At 29.8% G+C, this 20,479-nt stretch overlaps 2 protein-coding genes across 6 annotated transcripts in view; one reads left to right on the forward strand and one right to left on the reverse strand.

Annotated features, from left to right (window-relative positions):
* CYLD (ubiquitin carboxyl-terminal hydrolase CYLD) overlaps positions 1–12,039 on the forward strand; it is a 200,480-nt gene extending 188,441 nt beyond the window's left edge. For all 4 annotated transcript variants that reach the window (XM_085827465.1, XM_085827469.1, XM_035358375.2 and 1 more), the window contains 2 exons: positions 3,758–3,974; positions 10,800–12,039. In XM_085827465.1, coding sequence (XP_085683591.1) covers positions 3,758–3,974; positions 10,800–10,990 — 408 coding nt within the window. In that variant the 3' untranslated portion in view covers positions 10,991–12,039. The remainder of the gene's footprint in view (positions 1–3,757; positions 3,975–10,799) is intronic.
* Positions 12,040–12,873: 834 nt separating this feature from the next.
* The window catches only part of Maf1 (repressor of RNA polymerase III transcription Maf1), a 55,607-nt gene continuing 48,001 nt past the window's right edge, over positions 12,874–20,479 (reverse strand). For both annotated transcript variants that reach the window (XM_085827490.1, XM_035358374.2), the window contains 2 exons: positions 18,944–19,017; positions 12,874–18,385 (listed from right to left, as the gene is read on the reverse strand). In XM_085827490.1, coding sequence (XP_085683616.1) covers positions 18,945–19,017 — 73 coding nt within the window. In that variant the 3' untranslated portion in view covers positions 12,874–18,385; position 18,944. The remainder of the gene's footprint in view (positions 18,386–18,943; positions 19,018–20,479) is intronic.

Here is a 20,479-nt window from a genome sequence, read left to right on the forward strand (position 1 = left end):
TATGGGTTCATAATGGATTGAATGCATGCAGATCTGATGATAGCTTGATAAAATCTGTTTTGGGGAAAGAAACACTTTACAGTTCTGGAACTTTTCATAACAGTTCTCTTACTTCTCACTGTTACACAGCACAATCAGTAGTTACCACTTCACACTACTAAGAACTTCGTTAAATGCAAAACAGTACAAAAACCCTCGAATGCATTACATAGTTTTCCCCCAGCCTCCAAGAAATTTCCAGTACCTTCAGTTTCTCGGAATTGCTGAAAAGCATACACAGTTACAGTTACATAGGATCATACCAGGATGCTACCAAATGGTCTCCAAATTTTGCAACAAAAATTTTTCATCAAAACCATCACTAACTTGTTGTAGTCATTTACCTTAATGTTAATGACTTGTAACTACTCTGCAACCTTATTGTTCTGGTGAAGCTTCACATTCTTGAGGCTTTTCATGTTACATTATGAAATAGGTACTACAATTTATATGTAATTTTACTAAAATTATTTGCATATGTATACAAAATTTTTAGCGATATTTATACATATTTAATATAAATGTGTATGTGGAAACCATATTACTAATAAATATTGTTGCCTTCAGAAAAGTCTTGTGCATTGATATAGTAATTTAAATGGGATGTCCAATGGTGAAAACAGGCTACAATTCATTTTCTGAAACACTGTTGAATTTCTTATCTTACATTCTAAGATATCAGTTATATTAGAAAATTTTCATCTCATTAGTGCAGTTTTTAATTTTGGAAACAGCCAGAAATTAAACAGTTATATTTAAGCCCAGGTGAATGGGCAGGATGACCTAGATAATCAAATTTTTTGTCAGGAAGTCTTTCACTTTGATTATGCATTATGAGGTACAAACTTCAGAGATTTTTTTTAATATTTAGTTCTTGAATTAAAATAAGCTTAATTATTTCTTGATTAATCTGTAATTCTTCATTTTTCATTCATTCATTTGAACATATTGTGCATCTCTCATTTTGTTAAAATTAGCATTTGTCATTGCTGTTTTTGGCCTATCTGTTTCTGGGATCATGGATCACATCTTCTAACATATCCTTGATAAGCCATTTATTTTTTTAAGGCATCTTCTTCATGTTTCTCATTCAACACTTTTAATGGTTCAGCAACTTCTTCTCCAGTTTTCTCACAAAATTTGAAATTAATGGTGTACTCGGATAAGTTGTAATGAACACCTATCTGTAATTTATATATATGTAATTAAAATAAGAGAAAAAGAATGTAGTAAATGTTGATGGCATAGCACATAGTTAACTTAGAACATAGATCCATATTGAAGAAGAAGAATTCTAATTGTGTAGAATGCTAAAATGTTGAATCCATAATGACTGGGTAACTTGGCAGCTGGGTAAGATTAAATTTTTACATTTTTGATACTGTTACAGTAAGAAAAGAGTGAGGGAAATAGTGTCTTAATAGAAAGAGAGGCAGAAGCTAAGTGTGCACTTATCCAGTATGGAAGCTCACCAAGAGAAGGTTTTGGTTTAGGTTAGAAAGGTTTCAGTTCTCCAGATGTTGAGTTCAGGTTCCAAATTAGCTAAGTCATCAGCATTACGCAAGCCATATGACGTAGATTAATGTAGAAATGGCAAAGCCCAGAAAATATGACTTTTAGAATACAAAGAGGAAATACCCGAATTAAAAATGAGGAATTAAGAGGCTATTACTAAATTAAATTATAAAGGCTGATTTATATATTTTTCATCTTGCATATATATTCATTAAGGGTGTGTTCAAATACAAATACTCACATGGTTTTGATACAGTTACATCATGGGTGATGCTGTGTGGTCATGTAACAAGTTAAACTGTTATATATTGCACAAGAGAATATCTGTGAAGAATCGCATTTATGCTTATTGTGAGTGAAAAATAAATTCTGTAAAGTGATTGCAGTCAACAGTACTTCAAAGATGGAGAAGACTAAGAAGTCAGTTAAACTAAAACTCTGTAAATTAGATTTTCGGGATAGCAATTCTTATATACTAAATATACCAAGCCAGAAGCTTATTCTTTACTGTAATGCAAGCATACATGATCCATTATTATAATTTTAAAACTTTTTTTTTTTTTTATTCAGCACAACTATATATTTATTATTTGATCACCACCCTGATTGGGACAGCGGTTAGTTATTCTGGTTTCATATCATTGAACATGTGTTTGAATCCTGGAGATTTATATAATGTTGGTACAGCAAGGGGCACTCAAATACTGGCAAGCCAAAAGTCATCTCAAGAGGTTTTGTGCTAACAGAGAAATGGGTGGGAGATCCTTGAATCCATCTCTTGGGGTATTCTTCATCAGAATTGGGATGGAGCTTTCTCATTGCGTGTGTCAGTCACCTCCTGTGGTGCACTCTAGGCAATGTTTTTGATGATATGATGGTTAAATGAATGATGAATATTAGCTATTCCTGATTAATACATTAAATTAAACTGCAAGTAACCATCAATAATTATTTGATAAACAACAATTAATTAGTACTTATGATAACTATTAGACCAAGGACAGTTACTAAGACCTTCAAGTTTCCTTTGTATGGAGTAATACTTTGAGAAGGATAAAATATGATGATCCCTTAATTCTCAAAGTGCATCAGCTGGTCTAAATTTTCAGTTAAAATCTTTTTTTCTTTCAAGAGTTGAATTTTTAATTATTGGTTTTTCCAGAATTTTAAAAGAGTACCATTTTTCATCTTAAAAATTTTTAGAGAAGCTAAATGTAGATTATAAAATCTGTTATATAAAATAGAGGAAAATTGTTCATCAAAAATTAGTTTATACAGTAGTAGACACATTGTATCATGCAATTGCTATTCATCTGGATCCATTTACTAAATAATAAGTTGTATATGAAATAGGATTTAAAAAAACCAGTTTATAAAATTAGTGATGGAAAGAAGTTTATTATTTTTAAAAATAATTAAGATAGACAGCCCTTGATTAATAAACACTTTAGTACATAAATTTTTATTTTCATGAATTAAAAAAAGGAGCAAATTTTTTTTTTTAACTGAATTTTTTAACTTTCCCTCCTGTATGCCGCAAATGTTTGTGTAAATTGTCTGTTTGATTTTAGATGAATGAAGTTTTATTTGACTCTTAGTTATTGCAATCATTTAATTTTCCTAAATTTTTAATAGTATATTATATGTTTATTTTTTCATCCAATATGCATATTATATCAAAAAATACCTTTAAATACACATAGAAATATACATTATTGCTATCATCTATGTGTATTATTTAAACACACATAGAGATATACATTATTGCTATCATCTATGTGTATTATTTAAACACACATAGAGATATACATTATTGCTAATAATAAAAAGTACTAATACATTTTTAACATTTGTGATAGAAATTGAATGCACATTGTGTATTAAAATCAAATGCTGAATTACATTTATATGCTATGTTAAACATTCAATGTATAGATTCAGTAGACCTAGTTACCTTTTAGTATAAAATTACTGTAAATGTTTTCCCATTTTAAATGATTTTTTGTAAGTAATTAAATTCATAAAGTATATAAAACTACTGTTTCAGTAATTAATAATATGTGTATAAGCAAATAAAAATAATTATTTTATTTTCTGCTAAAATTTAATAAAAAATTACAATTACCCCCTCCCAAATTGCTTATATCTATAGATATGTCCTAAAGAAAAAATTGTATACTCATTATACAAAATTATTTTCTAGAGTCATAGCCACAAGAAACGAACTCGACATCGCAGTGTTAAGTTAAGCATACCACCAGAATTTCGAATGCTGAAAGACCACACACCTGTGCCCAGAATATATATGGAGCTTTTTGCAGTAGTTTGTATTGAGACAAGCCATTATGTATGTTTTGTAAAGTGTGGCAGTGGCCCCGATGCTCCTTGGTGTTTCTTTGATAGTATGGCTGATAGGAAAGGTAAGATATAATGATCTTTGGTAACAGTTTTAGGTAAAGTTTATAAAAATGTGCTTTTTGTATCTCAGTGAATAAAAAAATGTTGAATTCACAAATGGAAGAGGTATATTGATTTCGATTTATGCTTTAAATTAATATGTTAAAGGTATACAAATGTATATTGTATGTATGAGCAGATTGCAGAATAAAATGGATTGCAAAGTGTATATTGGGGGGGGGGGAAGCTAAAAGAAGAGATATTAATTAAAAGCTCTCAAAATGCTAATTTTCACCTTTATTATTCCGAGTGGCAACAGTCTCGCATGCTGGAGATAAAAATCTGCTTTATTTTTAGAAATGTTGCCACTGCTCTCTTTCAAATCGTAGAGTTTGCTAGTAAAAAATTTCTAAGTTTTGCAATGAAATAAAAATAGCATTGCCAAACATTAAATACATTATTCCCAATTCCAAAAATTTGTGGGAAGCCATTTCGACTGTTCACATCTTCATACGACTTTAATCAGCCGAGATATTTACCGTAATTTCTGGAAGAAAGGCCGCATCAGCGTAAACGCCGCACTCAAGAAAAATGGCGGGAAAAAAATTAAAATTACACAGAAATGACGCAATAGATTAAATTGCGCGTGACATCGTCGTGGGCCGTATAGATGCAAAAACTCAACCTAAGTCCTGATATATAACATACCAGTTAAGAAAAATGCATGAAATGAAACCATAACTCAAAAATAAATTAAAGGTAAGAAACGTATAGCTTCTGTGCCGTTTAGAGACATTTTCAAAAATTTTCCGTTCCCTTCTTACTTAAAAACTATTCAACAAGTACTTGTACTCAAATTGATGGGATCTGTATTTGGCAGAATGCCAAGAAAAATCCATTCATGCTGAAGGGGAAATACGTCAGAGTTCGTTATTGCGAGGCAGGTGGAGTCGTGTCCACCTTTGAAAAAAATTGCAGAAAAGCATGGAGGTAGGAAAGGGAGGAGGGGCCATTCCGCGCTAGAAGTGAAGCACTGCTTTGAAGCTTGGGTCACCAGACGGGGTGTTCTTTGTTTACATTCAGGGTGTTCTTTGTTTACATTCAGAAGCTCGCTTGACAAGATTCTGATAGTATTTTGACACACGACAGTTCCATAGAAATCGAAAAGGGACACTCTCGCATGAAAGAAACATTCATAGTGTAATGGATAATAGCAATTTGTATAGTTTACTGACATTTATGCAAAAATCCCATCTTGGTTATTTTTCGATAACTAACAAAGAAATAATGCATAATTTTAATATTAATAATACCATAAACTTTGATCTTAATTTTTGTACCTTAACCGAATAAAATCAAATTACCTTAATTTTTTTTCCTAATGTAATTAACGAAAACTTGTGAAAATATTTCATTCAAATTAAACCATTCTGAGAAAACTGTCCTGTGAAAAGTATAGCATTTAATTCCGTTCAGAATGAAATGTTGTTTAAAAATATGTTGTTTTCACATACTTAGGACTCTGAAGTGTTGTAGAAAAAGAAAATATATACATTTATATGTATATTTGGACGTAATTACAAAATATTTACACCCGAACGCGTCAAATCCCATAGAACTCAATGGTAAATGACCCAATGTTTTGGTCACCACGTAGGGATCGCCGGTGCTTCAGAGCAGGGTACGGAGAAACTTGTTTAGGGCGACTCCATCTTACTTCCTACCTCCATGCAGAAAAGGCAGGGGTGGGGAGAGGATGGGTCCTGGAAGATTCATCGAATGACAGAGGAGAGAGACTATTCAAACTGATGAGAATGTTGATTTGAAAGGTGGAAGAATGTAATTGTTCTGAGATCTCGTTTAGAGTGAATAAGGCATGTAGGTCCGTTCAAGGGAAAGAATGTAAACAAAATAACGTTCGCAAAAAGCAACTGAGTGGTCTTTTGTGTGGGAACAGCACCAGTCTATGTACAATGACAAGGCCATCCAAACTATGTACAATGACCATCATAGGAAATATTTTATTTTTAGTGCACCTAAACGCCGCACTCGCTGAAAATGTAAGTTTTAAACACGTAAACGCCGCAGCGTTTCTTCCGGAAATTACGGTATTAAAAACTCTCAAAATGCTAATTTTTGCACTCATGTTTCCGAGTGGCAACAGTTTCGCACATTGAAGATAAAAATGCTTTATTTCAAAAAGTGTTACAACTGCTGCCTTTCAAATCATCTAAAGTCTGTTAACCAAAAATTTGTAAGTTTTACAAAATCTATATATATATAAAGAAGAATGTGCGTTTGTTTGTTTCCATTATTGATTTCTGATCAATTTTTTTGCCACATTAATCGACTAAAATTGAATATAGGCGAAATATTGGAAGGAACTTGTGCTTTTATGGCCATTTAATTAGAAAAACGAAAATTATTAAAAACTGCATGCCATTGTTGATGATATAATGAGAGAATTAGTTTATTTTTGTATGGAAATTTTTTTTAGTAAGTTCCATATCGCATCAGACTAAAAAATGTATGACTATGAATCATACTTTTTGCATCATTATTAGGAAAGGATTACAGCGGTATCGTTCTCACTATTGCTAGATGCATTACTCTCAATCTAACTTAACTGGCATCGGGTACTCCCATTAGTATTGTTATGAAATGTCAATGTGCAGTGAGACAGCTTCCCCCCGCAAAGCAGTTTTAGGATTGCCATAAAATGGCAAGGTAAGATAGGGTTACCACATTTGGCAAGAAATCACCCATTTGGTGACAAAATTGGCGATATGCCACGGACTGATGGAGAACCTTCTGGAACGAATTCTTACCAGTTTAGCCCAGAATGTTCTCGAACACAAGCCGAAAGCTATATAAACCCTGCTGGTCTGCAGTCAGTAGTAGTATTGAGTGTGTGTGCCTCGTCTAGAGTGCGAGTTAGTTAGTATCGAGTTGGTGTCTCGTCTAGCGAGTCAATCCCTGTGGAGTCGATCGAGTTGATAGCCAGGCAGCGAGTGCACCGAAGGAGTCTGTTAATGTATTGCGGTTAGTGCATTGTCAAGAGAGCGTGTTGAGCTCCGGGAACGACTGAACCGTAGAGTCGGGAGCTGTGCTCGTGTGTCGTCGGGTGCGTCACGAGTAGTAGCGTGGAGAGTCTTGAGAGTACATGGAGTTCCGAGAACGACCAAGCAAGTCGGGAGCTGTACTCCGGAAAGTAGAGTCGGGTGCTTTGCAGGAACCTGTCTCCACCGTGATAGCCTGATAACCTGAAGGCTGTGTCGCTGATTGTTCCAGCGTGTTTATAATAGATCTTCGACGACTGTAAAAAGTGTTATTGGAGCTGTCCTGACAATACTGGTAAATAAAGTGTGTTTCGATACTTCATCAAGTGTCATTGTTATTCACTCCAAATCTATGAACCCCGTACGAACATGAAGGAATAAAATAACGTAACAACTGGTGTCAGAAATAAGAAAAACGCAACAGTATATACATATATATACGTATATTAAAAACTATTTTTGTCTGTTAAAATTATAGAAAATCAACATGGTTGATGCCAATGAGCAAAATGGGAAAACAAACTTTTTATAAAGACAAATGGAAATAAAAATACACAGAGAAAAAGCTATATTATTACTCTTTGAGTTTTACTCAGTCAAGAGGAGGTCAGCCATTGAGTGGCAACACCTCTTTTTCTCTTTCTGTACACTTAAAATTATAACCAAAGTACCAAATAAATAAATAAAAAATCTAAAAGCTTTCAGATTTTGTATTACAAAGGGACCTTTTTTTTTAATGTTTTGCTTGTTACCTCTATTTATTAAATATTATGTTCTTCACACTTAAACCATGAAATTCAATCCAAAAGCAATATCGCAAAATATTTAAAAGAGCATAACGTTAGAATTTCCAATACACAGTCTTGCGCGCTGGAGATAAAATGTCCCCCCCCCTCGTACAGTGTTGCCATTGCTTGCTTTGAAATCGTTGAGTTTCTTAATCAAAAATTCATTAAAGTTTTACAGAATATGAAATAGGTAATAAAACAAATTCCAAATTTGGGCTTCCAGATGCCCATATTTTAGTGAAGGACTACATTATTTAAAATTTCATGTCTCTAGGTACTGTTGTTTTTTTTTCCAAGAAACATACATAAATTTATGCAGATTCTTCATTTTTCGAATATAATACAGAGCTCTAATATTTGGTGGCAACAATTTGAGAAGTGAAACACCACTTATGGTGAACCAACGCAAAACGAAATTAATAATTTTTCTAGGCAAATTGCTGCCTTGGACTAAAAATAATTCATATTTAGGTTCCCAGAGCCATTAAAAAAAGGTGTACTCACATCCAGTTAATACCTTTAAAACGTATTTTCTATGCAGTACTAACATATTGCTTATTAAGTCTGTTACTGTAGCATTAATGATGTGTCTGTGGCAGTTATGATAATATGATGTAATAACTTCTTCAGAGCATAATCAGAGTGTCTCTGTCTCCATTGCAAGTAAAAATGTAAGAGGAGGAGAACGACTGCATTTGTCACACAGCAAAATAAAAGTGTAGAGTGCATCTTAACACATAAGCGTAACATGATTACTGAAAATCAGCATCATTACAGAGTTTTTTTCGTGATTACAATACTTCCTTTACTTCATACAAGGAAGTAAAAATGTGGCACTATCTTATTAATTACCCAACCAAAGTCACCAGTAGTTGCCAACTAGTTTTTCACCAACCTAACACATAAAAAACAGTAGCCATTTAAAAAAAAAATAGCAGCACTCTAAAATTTACATAAATTAGCAATGAATTAATGAAATTAAAAATGCAAGAAACATCCATAATGGAACAATGAAAATTGCATAAAACAAACATCTATAACTAAGTACTCAAAATGGAATAAATTAACTAAATTAAAAACATTCATAATAAAACTTCTTAACTTTCTTTATTCATGGACACAGCGATTTGTTTTGACTTTAAAAAACACCACAGACTTGCAGTATTGTCAGCATTGTAAAGCAAATTGGTATTGTTCCCCATGTACACTTCAACCTGTTTTAACTTAACAAACGTCACAGAATTGCACAAATTAGCTTCAGTGTGCATTCCTACACTCTTTAATACTAGGCAAAATGCCATATTTCAGTAAACCTGCTGGCATAATGCACACATCATTAATAGGTTGTCTACTTTGGCAACACAGTGCTTTGCAGAATGATTCTTGTCAGGGTTGGGTGGATAATGTGACAGCACTGAGAGAGCTTCTCTAAAAATCAAGAGAGAAACCATTTTTGTTCACCACCGAGCTTCAAGATGAAATTGGTCTTAATGCAAATGAGAGAACAATTCGATACACCCTGGGGAATGAAGACATAAATTGTGAAAGTCTAAGGAATGTTCCATTTTTAAATAAAATTTATACAAAAAAGGAATGCATTTTGTCAAACTGTCTCCCATTCAAAATTACCCTAAAAATCGGGGGGGGGGGGCAAGAGTGGAGAAATGTACTCTGTCACAATGAAGCAAGACTAAATTTGTTTAGAAGGATGGGAAAAAGTTGTTTATTGACATCAAGGCCATGTATATTCAAAATACACAAGGAAAAGCCATTAAAGGTGGAGGTGGCAGTCTTATGTTGTGAAGTTGTTTTTCATAGTGTCGCATGGGCCTAACTTTTTATGTAGGTACTATCATGACCAAAGAGAATATGGTTTATGATGGGCAGAAAAGAATATGCCACTGAAATGGTGCTATCTACAAGATAATGATCCAAAGCATTCAGCAAAACTAACGAAGAGCTAATTTGAATGTAACAATTTTGATGTTCTGCCACAGCCATCCAAGTTGAGGACCTAAATCCAATTGAGAACATAAGATATGAACTAAAAGATAAAATAAAATGTCATAATTATCAAATTTGAAGGAAGTTTGATTAATTGCACAAGATGCATGGCATTTCATTCCTGTTGAAAAATGTCAAAAAAGAGTCAACTCTGTGCCACACAGAATTAATTCACCCCTTAAAAACAAAGATTTTGCAAGCAACTAATAAAGTTTAAGTAAAAACTTTTCTAACTTAAACTTTAAGTTAAAATTTTTGTAATAAACAAAGCTCTTAGTGCTCAATAATAAGGTATTTCTACTTTTTTGGGATAGTTCAGAGAAAAACATGGACAAACTATTAATCAGTGATGATACCTGCAGAATCCATAAATTATATCACTAGGATCCAAAAATAGACATTAACCATTGATTAAAATGCTTTGAAAAAGAAATAAAAGGCTTTTTTTCCCCTCTTGTATTTTTATCTCATTATTTTCATTTCCACATTTGTTATTTTAACCTTCAAATTACTCAGATTAGCTTGTTTTCCTGGAACAATGTTTGTAACCATAAATAAAAATATAAGAGCTTTCTCAGATGGACCATCTGCTGGGAGGTGGAATGGATTGTTTGATCAAGTTCATATTTTATTTATGTGGAAATGCGATTCCAGTGTATGAATCTCAAGTATTTTATCTCATTTTTTACCGTGTGTGCCAGTTAATTTTTAATAATAATTTTAAAATTTATTACATATTATGGTATATTTTCATTTTTATGAAAATACAAAAGTATCTAAAATATACAAAATAATATATGAATTTGTGCAGTAAAGTAAATGATAAGATATGTTCATATACATTATAATTACTCCAGAGAAAAAGAATTTTTCTCTTACAAGTGCATTTTTTTTAATACACAGATTACTTAATGTATTTTAAATAAAGTAATGTATTTATTATTGAAATAATTAAATGGAATTTTTTAATAATTTAAAGCATATAATTCTTTTTTAGGAGAACAGAATGGTTACAATATTCCAGAAGTAGTGCCTTTCGTAGATTTACGGTGGTGGTTATCAGAAGAAGGAATGAATTTTCTATTATCTGCTAAAGATGACAAAGTTTTGCCTGAAATTACACGGAGGTTGCTATGTGATGCATATATGTGTATGTATCAAAGCTCTGATGTAATGATGTATCGTTAAAAATGAAATACCCCATCCCGTTCCCAATGTAATAAGATATATCATTAGTTATATAATTAACTAGGGCTGGACCCTGGTTTTCAACATCCTCTTCTATATTTTTTTGAGAAACTTCAGGAACAGAAAGATGTATGGGTTTATTTTGCATTTAAGGTCTAAATATCAAATATTATAAACAAAACATATTAGATATTAGAGCCGTCCCTTTATGGAGAAGTGTCAGTGCATGTGGAACAGTGAGTGAATTTTGTATATAGTATTGATTATTTTGGTATTGTGACACAAGTGTCCAAAATAGAACTTTATCCAGAATAATAAAACTATTATTAAAATAACTATAATTCAAAAATGTAATTTAAAACTTATTTATTATATACTAAAAATAGATTCTTAAGTGTTTTAAATTTAAAGTGGGATGTGAATATTTATCAATATTTTCAAAGTATTAGCTAATTTAAAATTATTCAGTATTACTTTAGGCACTTAAAAACTTAATACATTTATCTGTACGAAAAGAAGGTTCCTGACGAAGAACATAGTAGCTTCTCTTCTAGCAAATAAGAATTAGCTGGAAGAGTAAATCTGATCTGTGATGAAAACCCTCCGAAAAATCTAATATTAAGTATAGTTAGTAAATGCATCCTTTCTATGAAATATAAATAAAGATTTAGCCAGTGCAGGTAATAGGTAGATTAGATATATGACCAGTTAGCTATTTACCTTTTTACTTTTGTAATTATTTGTTATGTACTTAATGTATAATTTCCTGAAATTCTGTGAATAATGAAACTTTATCTATCAATTTTACTGAAATTAGTGTAATATAAAATTTAAACATTACTTAATTTAATTAATAAATTTAAATATTTCTGATCAAAGCATACTTTTTTTACATTGTACATAAAATTAGGTTATTTACTTTTAAATGAAAAGAGTTTCACTGTGTTAATTTTTAAACCTTAATCAAGGTAATTCAAATTTAGTAGTTTAATATTAAGCTGCTATTTTCCTCTACATAATATTTTTATTATTAAATTCAAATATTAGAAGTGTGTTCCCTCTCATTTTAAAGCAGAAATTTCTAGCCTGACCTGCCTGATTTATATGCATGAAAATCCATAAACATGAGGCAATTCAGGTTGAGATTAATGAATAAAAAATTATCATAATAACAGAAAAAGAATATTTTAGAGTTTAATATGCTTTCAGATTGATAGATTGAGGTTCGACAGTAATTAAAAATAATGAAATACAATGAGTATGAAATTTTGTGATGCTGCTAATTATGATGCATAGAATGCATGATATGTAGCACAGATTATATAAGCTTTACATGTGAAAAAGTTATTTTTAAAAGAATTGTTTGATATTTAAGATTGTAAAGTTTATTGTATAGTTATGTTTTGTTGCATTTCTGGAAACTATACTGTTATTAGCTGTAAATGCATATCTTGTGTTAATGATATTGCTCAGTATGAATCAGTTTAACAACTGTTAAAATATGTATAAAATATCTGTAATACCTTATGAATGACTCTACATGAGGATAAATAATTTATTATGTATTAAATGGAATCTAAATAATACTCTAACTCAAAAATCTTAGAAAAATTAAAATCATTTAAATTATGATTTATTTGCATTAAAACTAAGTTATAAAGCAAAAGTTATTACTCACATTAAAAAATTAAATGTTTAGTATAATAAAAGTTCAATGATATATTTATTAAAAAACTTTATGTGGTCTACTTTATTAAAAATTATTTTAAGCATTTATAGTTCTAATATATATATATATATATATATATTATGCTGCATTAAAATTCCTGTTATGTATGTTTTCAAATTTTATGCAAATGTTGAAATAAAACAAACTAGACTAATTGCATACAATGAGAATTTTATACTCTAGAAATAAAACAAGAGACTGAGTGGTATAATGATGATTAAAAATGCTTATAGCATACAATTTACAAAATGATTCGTTCATACAAGAAATTAATGACACATAAAGAAATACATAAGTATATTATTCTAAGTGTTCTACTTTTGTAATAAAGAAAAATTTTCCCATTCAATATATTAATCATGAGTGCTGTATATATTTTATCTGAAATAAGAACATAACAAAAAATTGCATTAATATGTTAGGAACTATTAACAAATATATTTTACATAGGCAAATTTTATTTCAGATTTATTCTTGAAATATTATATTTTATAAAATAAATATATATAGTGTGATATCTCAAGTTTTTTAAAATCATATCTTAAAAAAGAGTATTTCTTAATGCACTTTTACTGAGATGTGCATTAAGAAATACTATTTTTTTAACTAAAGAATTAATTTTTTCTAAGAAGCAAACATAGGATAAGACTAAACTTTGTAACATAAAATGACACATTAAAATCTAAATTTTCTGAGATAATAATATTTTTTAGTATTTTTTGGGGGGAGGGGGATACAAGTAGTAAGTGATCTACTAGAGAAAAAGGGCACTGCAGATGAGCCCAGAAATTTTAGTTTTATGGCTGGTTGAAGAAATGTGGAATTTTTTATTATTTATGAATCAAACCAGAATATTTTTTATTAGAAATTTTCAATTTGAGCCATAAAATTCACTATATTGTAAATTATTTCATAATGTAATCTCACAAAGTTAAAACTGTTATTAAAAGTTGAAAAAAATTATGTTCATACGACAATATGATTTGGACATAAAATGATGGAAGATGACAGATAACTTGAAGTTTTTTAAGGATATAAGACACAAAAATGAAGGTGCTATGATCATAAAGAAATTACTTGAAGTGTTCAGTGCTTTAAATATGAAAAATTCCAAAATAAAATCTACTATATTTACTATCCTTCAAAACATATGTGTTACTACTATACATGAAATATGATAAACGTGATGCAAATTGTGCGTGTTTTTAAATTTTAAGTTAAATGGGCCTTTGTCAAACATATTAGGGAAGAAAGGCAATTTAATTTTCACACTGCAGATTTGAAGCATTTTAATGATAAAATTAAAGGGACGGAATATTTGTCATGATTTGCCAGAATAAAAGTTTTATGGAAACATTTAACATTATAAAAGTGTTACTTAGTTTAATTTAATGGTCTGGCACTTATCATTGTTACTTAAACAATAGAAATATTTTAATCATATTAAAACCATAAATATGAACCTATGTTAACCACAGTGCATGACATTTGCAAAATGAGAATATTAAATGAAATATGTAAACAGATACAACTGATAAAATGAAATATATAATATGCCATAATACTACAATGTAATAAAAAGACTGAAAATCATTTTGTGGATTAAAAAATTTCTGTACAATATATAAGTTAATCTTAAAAGTAACATGTAATTATATATTAATTCTATTTAACTACATTTGTACCTTGTATTGACTCACACATGGTATCTTTAAAGTTTTAAAAGAAAAACTATAAATAAAAGTACTGTAAAGTCTAAAAGCTTTCATAAATTCATAAATCAAACAGAAAAACTGCTATATACTTTGTAAAAATTATAGCATTCTTATGCTTATCAATGAAATTAGTTCTGCAAAACACACAAAGAGTTCATATATTTAGAGAGCGTTCGAAAAAGGTGGCTACACTCTTTACTTCCTTATGAACTGTTATGAGACTTAAATTTCAATATGTAAAAATTTTGGCAAGTTAAAAAAAAAAAAAAAAATAGATAATGACAACAGATTTAACACTATGAGAGAAAGAGAGAAATTCCATGAATAATAAAATATAATTTTGATATGGTTTGCATACAAGTAAAAATACCGAATAGTAAAATATTATGCCTTACCCCTCTGAGTACTAAGACCAGTTTTATCCAATCATGAGATTTACTGTAACTTGGTATATAACAGCTTATAGTTTAAGATATTTTGCTTTATTACTTTCTTTAATAATATAAATGTCATCTTAATGAATGCAAGTTTATGAAAATCGGGACTAAAATAAGTAAATATAAAAATTTAGCTAATAAAGGCTGTTTAAATGCAGGTCTTCATGACAGATCTCAAAACCCACACTGCTCAGAGGGATAATCAGTTAAATACAAAAAGTTCCATAATTATGTATACAAAATTCATGAAAATATTAGAGATCAATTTATTAAGAAATATATTAAATTATTATGAACTCTTCAACCATTGACAGATGTACATTTCCCCCCCGAAAAGCTGCAGATTGCATATTTTCTAGCAATCAACTATTATTATCCAGTCTCATCATCATTCAGAAATATGCTAATGCTACAGTTAAAACCAATTTTCTAGGCACTTGGCAAATTCAACTGCAGTCACACACAGTTCACAGTGGCACCATGCATCAAAAAATGGAAAATTTCACTAAACCAGAATTGCTACTTTTGGCAATTATTAGTTTTATATTGGGTAAAACAGCAGTAGTAGCTTGAATTAGTAGCCTGTTTTGAAAAATATCAATTACAAATATCTCAGTAAAGGCAAGGAACTTTCTGAATTTAACATTACAAAATTTTACTGTAATCAGATAATTATCTATCTTGTTTTGAAAATCTTTTGAATTGGATATAGATATGTCCAGAATCAGCATTTAAGCATATAAAGTCTGTAGCCTCCTTTAGCAAATTCCTTGTGTGTGTATATATATATATATGTTTACATAAATTTATTACACTAAAATTTTTACCGGGCCAAGAGAAGGTCATAAGAAATAAAACTGCAGTGTTAGATGAATCACATGAAATAACCAAATTAGGAAATAAAAAATACACATTCATTCCTTTTTCATCTACGAGATTCAAAGTATATAATTAAATAGATAAATGCTTTAAAAGTATGATAGAATGTTCTCAATTTATCTCATGAATTTTCAACTGAATATTTATTATTACAGAATATATTACCATATATTTCCGAATATAAGACAAGAGTGCATTTTTTTCTACAAAATTTACCCAAAATTCAAAAGCTATATATAAGCTGAAATGAAAAATACAGTCAAAAGTCGTTAATTCGGACACCCATAATCCGGAATGATCTATAATCCGGACCTCAAAGCTACAAACTTTCTGCGCATGCGTCGCGAATTTGCGTGTGCGCAAAATACGTTTACGAATGCGCGTTTAATGTATAACGGACGGGATAAGCTAAGCTAAAATTATCTAATTATCTATTTCAGTTAATGTTGCAGATTGCGTTGTTCCTTAATCTTCGAATTGGATCCGGATTATTATTTTTTGCAGACTGTTAGAGCAATTTTATAAAAGTAAGCTTAAACTTTCGATTTTGTCAAATAGAATTTCCGATATATATTTACTAATATGTAAAGGATATACAAAGCGAAAGTATCTTTCGGAGTCCATTAAACAAAAAGTGGAATTGCTGCAAAAAAATGGATAAAGGCATATATTTTGTTAACTAAACTTTAACACTTGTTTATCTAAACTTTAACGTTTGTTTATCTAAACTTTGTTTATCTTTAACGCGGGGGCGTGCAATGAATTCACTATCCTTATCTTAAGGGCAGATGTTTTTATTTTATTTGGCTTATAATTGCTTACTCAATGTAGTATTTCATCTCGATGTACTTCATCTTTGATATGATTTAAATCAAATGCCTCGTCATTATAATTCGCTTCCGATAGCGAAGAAAGTGACAGAGGTTATTGAAAACGAAAAAATTTCGATTGACAAATTAGTCGGTATTCTCGACACAGCAATTATAGGACGCGAACAGCGGAACTTTGTAACTGAACAAGAAATTATGTCTGTTTATAGAATTAAAGAGAATGTATTATCACATAAAAAACGAATCAACTTAAACAACTTACATTGAAAGAAATGTTTAATAAAGTAAACAAATAAATATTAAGCTTTTTTTTTTTGTAAATTTTGATACCCTTTAGATCATAATTGTTCTTTATTTCGTAAATTACGGTTTTATATTTTTAATTTTATAATTTCTGCATGCCATTTTACCAGATTTAAACTGATGATCTATAATCCGGAAAAATCGATAATCCGGAATCGCCGAAGTCCCGACGAGTCCGGATTAACGACTTTTGACTGTAATTCTCTAATATTCAAACATGCTAAACAAGTAAAATAAGTGGAGTACTTTTCAATGAAATTGCCAAAGTAAAATGGCAGATGCCAATAATGACAGTTTTAACTCTGGCAATTTTCTTTAAAGCTAGCTTATTTTTCCCACTCATTCGTTGTCTTGTGTACAGTCTGTGGTATCTGTGCTAGTAGTATTTTCTGTGTCCTATTATTTTATGTCTGAAAAATAAGCACACAGAGAAATTCTTATATAGCAGATTCCAAACTACAGATGGTTGCATTTGTTGAAAATTCTAACAACAGTATGGCTGCTCATTATTTCTCCGTAAATGAAAAACAAGTTTGAAAGTCCTGAATTAGTGGAGATGTCACAAACAAAAAAGGCAGCACATGTGGTCATTTTCCATTACACGAGTGCAAATTTCACCATCATCAGTTTTTTTTTTTTTTTTTTTTTTTTGGAACAAACCTTCAGTATAAACAATTTCAAAAATAACATAACTGATTCCATTTAAAATGAATTTTTTTCATAAACTTGCAGAATTAAAAAAGTGTGACATTTGGCAAATTATGTCTTGCGCCTGGCTAAGGAAAATGTATAAATATTTCTTGCGAGATTTTGGAACTTTTATCTAAAGCTACATTACAGGAACAAATCCTGTAATGTAGCTTTAGATAAAAGTTCCAAACATTCTCGGTTTATACACAGAAATATATGGTATGTTATTTATATTTTAATATTTCTTATACAGACAAAAGATAAACTCTTACTCCAGATTTTACTTTTCTGAAATAAAATATTTAGCTACATCTTAAAAATTTGTTTTTTAAAGTATTTAAAAGAATAACTATTCATCTAGGATAATTAAGAAAGATATATGTTAAAAGTTACAAATGAATAAAATAAGCATTTTTAAAGTAAATGCTGAAGAATTATTTTGCATTATAACAGGACTTTTAATATTTCATTTGATTGCGTATTCGTTCACTTAATTTATTCATATCGGAACAATTCTATAAAAAGGAAAAATGTTTTCATAATTAGGATATTTCATTAAAATTACTGTAAACAACAATACAGTTAAGGCTACATAGAACCAAAACATATAATTCTCAAAATATATATATTTAAGTAAATTCAGTATCATGAACTTTTCTGCTAGCTTTTAAAATATTTTCTGTCATCAACTATAATTTACAACAGAAACACAATGTATTTAAATGAAAATATTTGTTACATATGAGAAAACATTCAAATAATCTCTGTCTTCCATGTATCATCTAAACGTTCTTCTTCGCATGACTTGCAACCTTAAAAGGAAAAGAGAGAATGCAATTTTTCCTTGAAGTAAAATAATAATAAATATTGAATTCTTAGTAGAGGTATAAAACTATTAGATTTAATCTAACACCAGAGTTTATAATGCAGAAGTTCATTTAACCTTATTTCATGGAATATCAAATGAAGAATAATAGCTAAAAATAATAATTTTAAAATAAGGCCCAATATTACCTAATATGGTCCATATAAAAAAACAATAGGAACAATTTCAAGTCATATGAAAAAGGTGTGTATTACAGATAATCAGAGGATAATCAAATTATTATCTTTTTAATAAAAGAGTATAAAATTAAACTACTATACTTATTTGAATTTGAAACAATCTGTATTAAATAAAAATACACCATATAAAAATTTTTTATTTTTCCCCCTATACAAAAATATACAATTTTTGGAAAATTTTCAACATTTTTACTATATTTCATTTGTAACTCCAACAGAGTTTGATTTCTGTAAATTTGCTTTCATTTCCAATATATTTATCAAATAAAATTTAATATTATTTGCACGTAAACCTAAATACTTACTCTATTCAGAGGTATCATCCATTTCCATCATCAATTCTTCATCAAACTCAGATTTGTTTGCACAGTATGGAGTTCTAAAAACATTGTACACCATATGATTTTTGAGAATGAGAAAAAAAATTTAAAACTAAAGAAACATTAAAATAAATTGTATTTTACATATTTAAAATCTATGTAATTAAAACAATTCAAGGATGGATTAAAAAAGAGGCTTATATAATAATACAGTCAAAAGTCGTTAATTCGGACACCCATAATTAATTCGGAATGATCTATAATCCGGACATCAAAACTAAAAACTTTCTGCGCATGCGCCACGTTGACACATGCGCAGAGGCGTTCACGCGTGTGCGTAAGACCTTTTACGACTGCGCATATCAGTGTGCGCAAGTGCAGAATACGTTTTCACGTGCGCATTTTATGTGTAATGGACAATATAAGCTAAAATTATCTAATTATCTATTTCAGTTAATGTTGATGATTGCGTTGTTCCTTAATTTTTGAATTGCATCCGGCTTATTATTTTTTGCAGACTGTAAGAGCAATTTTATAAAAGTAAGCTTAAACTTTCGATTATATCAAATAGAATTTCCGATAGATATTTGTTAATATGTAAAGAATCTAAAGCGAAAGTATGTTTTGAAATCCGAAATCTGTTTATCAATTTCACGCTGCTCGGCGGCGGCCGCCTAATGAATTGGAAGTTGATTTGTCAGCACTATCCTTATCTTCAGCGCAGATGTTTTTATTTTATTTGGTTTATAATTCCTTACCAAATGTAGTATTTCATCTCGATATGCTCCGTCTTTGATATGATTTAAAACAAGTTCCTCGTCATTATAATTCGCTTCCGATAGCGAAGAAAAGTGACAGAGGTTATTGAAAACAAAAAAATTTCGATTGACAAATTAGTCGGTGTTCTTGACACAGCAATTATAGGACTTGAACGGCGGAACTTTGTAACTGAACAAGAAATTATGTCTGTTTAATAGAATTAAAGAGAAAGTATTATCACATGAAACGAAGCAAAACTTAAACAACTTACATTGAAAGAAATGTTTAATAAAGTAAACAAATAAATATTAAGCTTTTTCTTTTTGCAAATTTTGATACCCTTTAGATCATAATTGTTCTTTATTTCATAAATTACGGTTTCATATTTTTAATTTTAGAATTTCTGCATGCCATCTTACGAGATTTAAACTGATGATCTATAATCCGGAAAAATCGATAATCCGGAATCGCCGAAGTCCCGACGAGTCCGAATTAACGACTTTTGACTGTACAAATTATATAATCATAAAGAGGGGAAATTCCAAATCAAGATGAAATATATTAATATTTTAACATTTTATTAAAATATAACCAAATTGAGATGCATATTAAATAGTATGTAGTACGAAGACTTTGGAAACTGATTTTATGTAATTCTGACAATAGCTCAAAAAAACTTAATATTTTAAATTTTGGTATCTAAATTAAAAATTTTAATTTAAATTCATACCTAAATTCATTAAAAATCAAGAAAGTTTATGA

Source organism: Stegodyphus dumicola, chromosome 1 (assembly GCF_044657685.1).
Source record: "Stegodyphus dumicola isolate Sdum_Otavi_A_Nest chromosome 1, ASM4465768v1".
NCBI lineage: Eukaryota > Metazoa > Arthropoda > Arachnida > Araneae > Eresidae > Stegodyphus > Stegodyphus dumicola.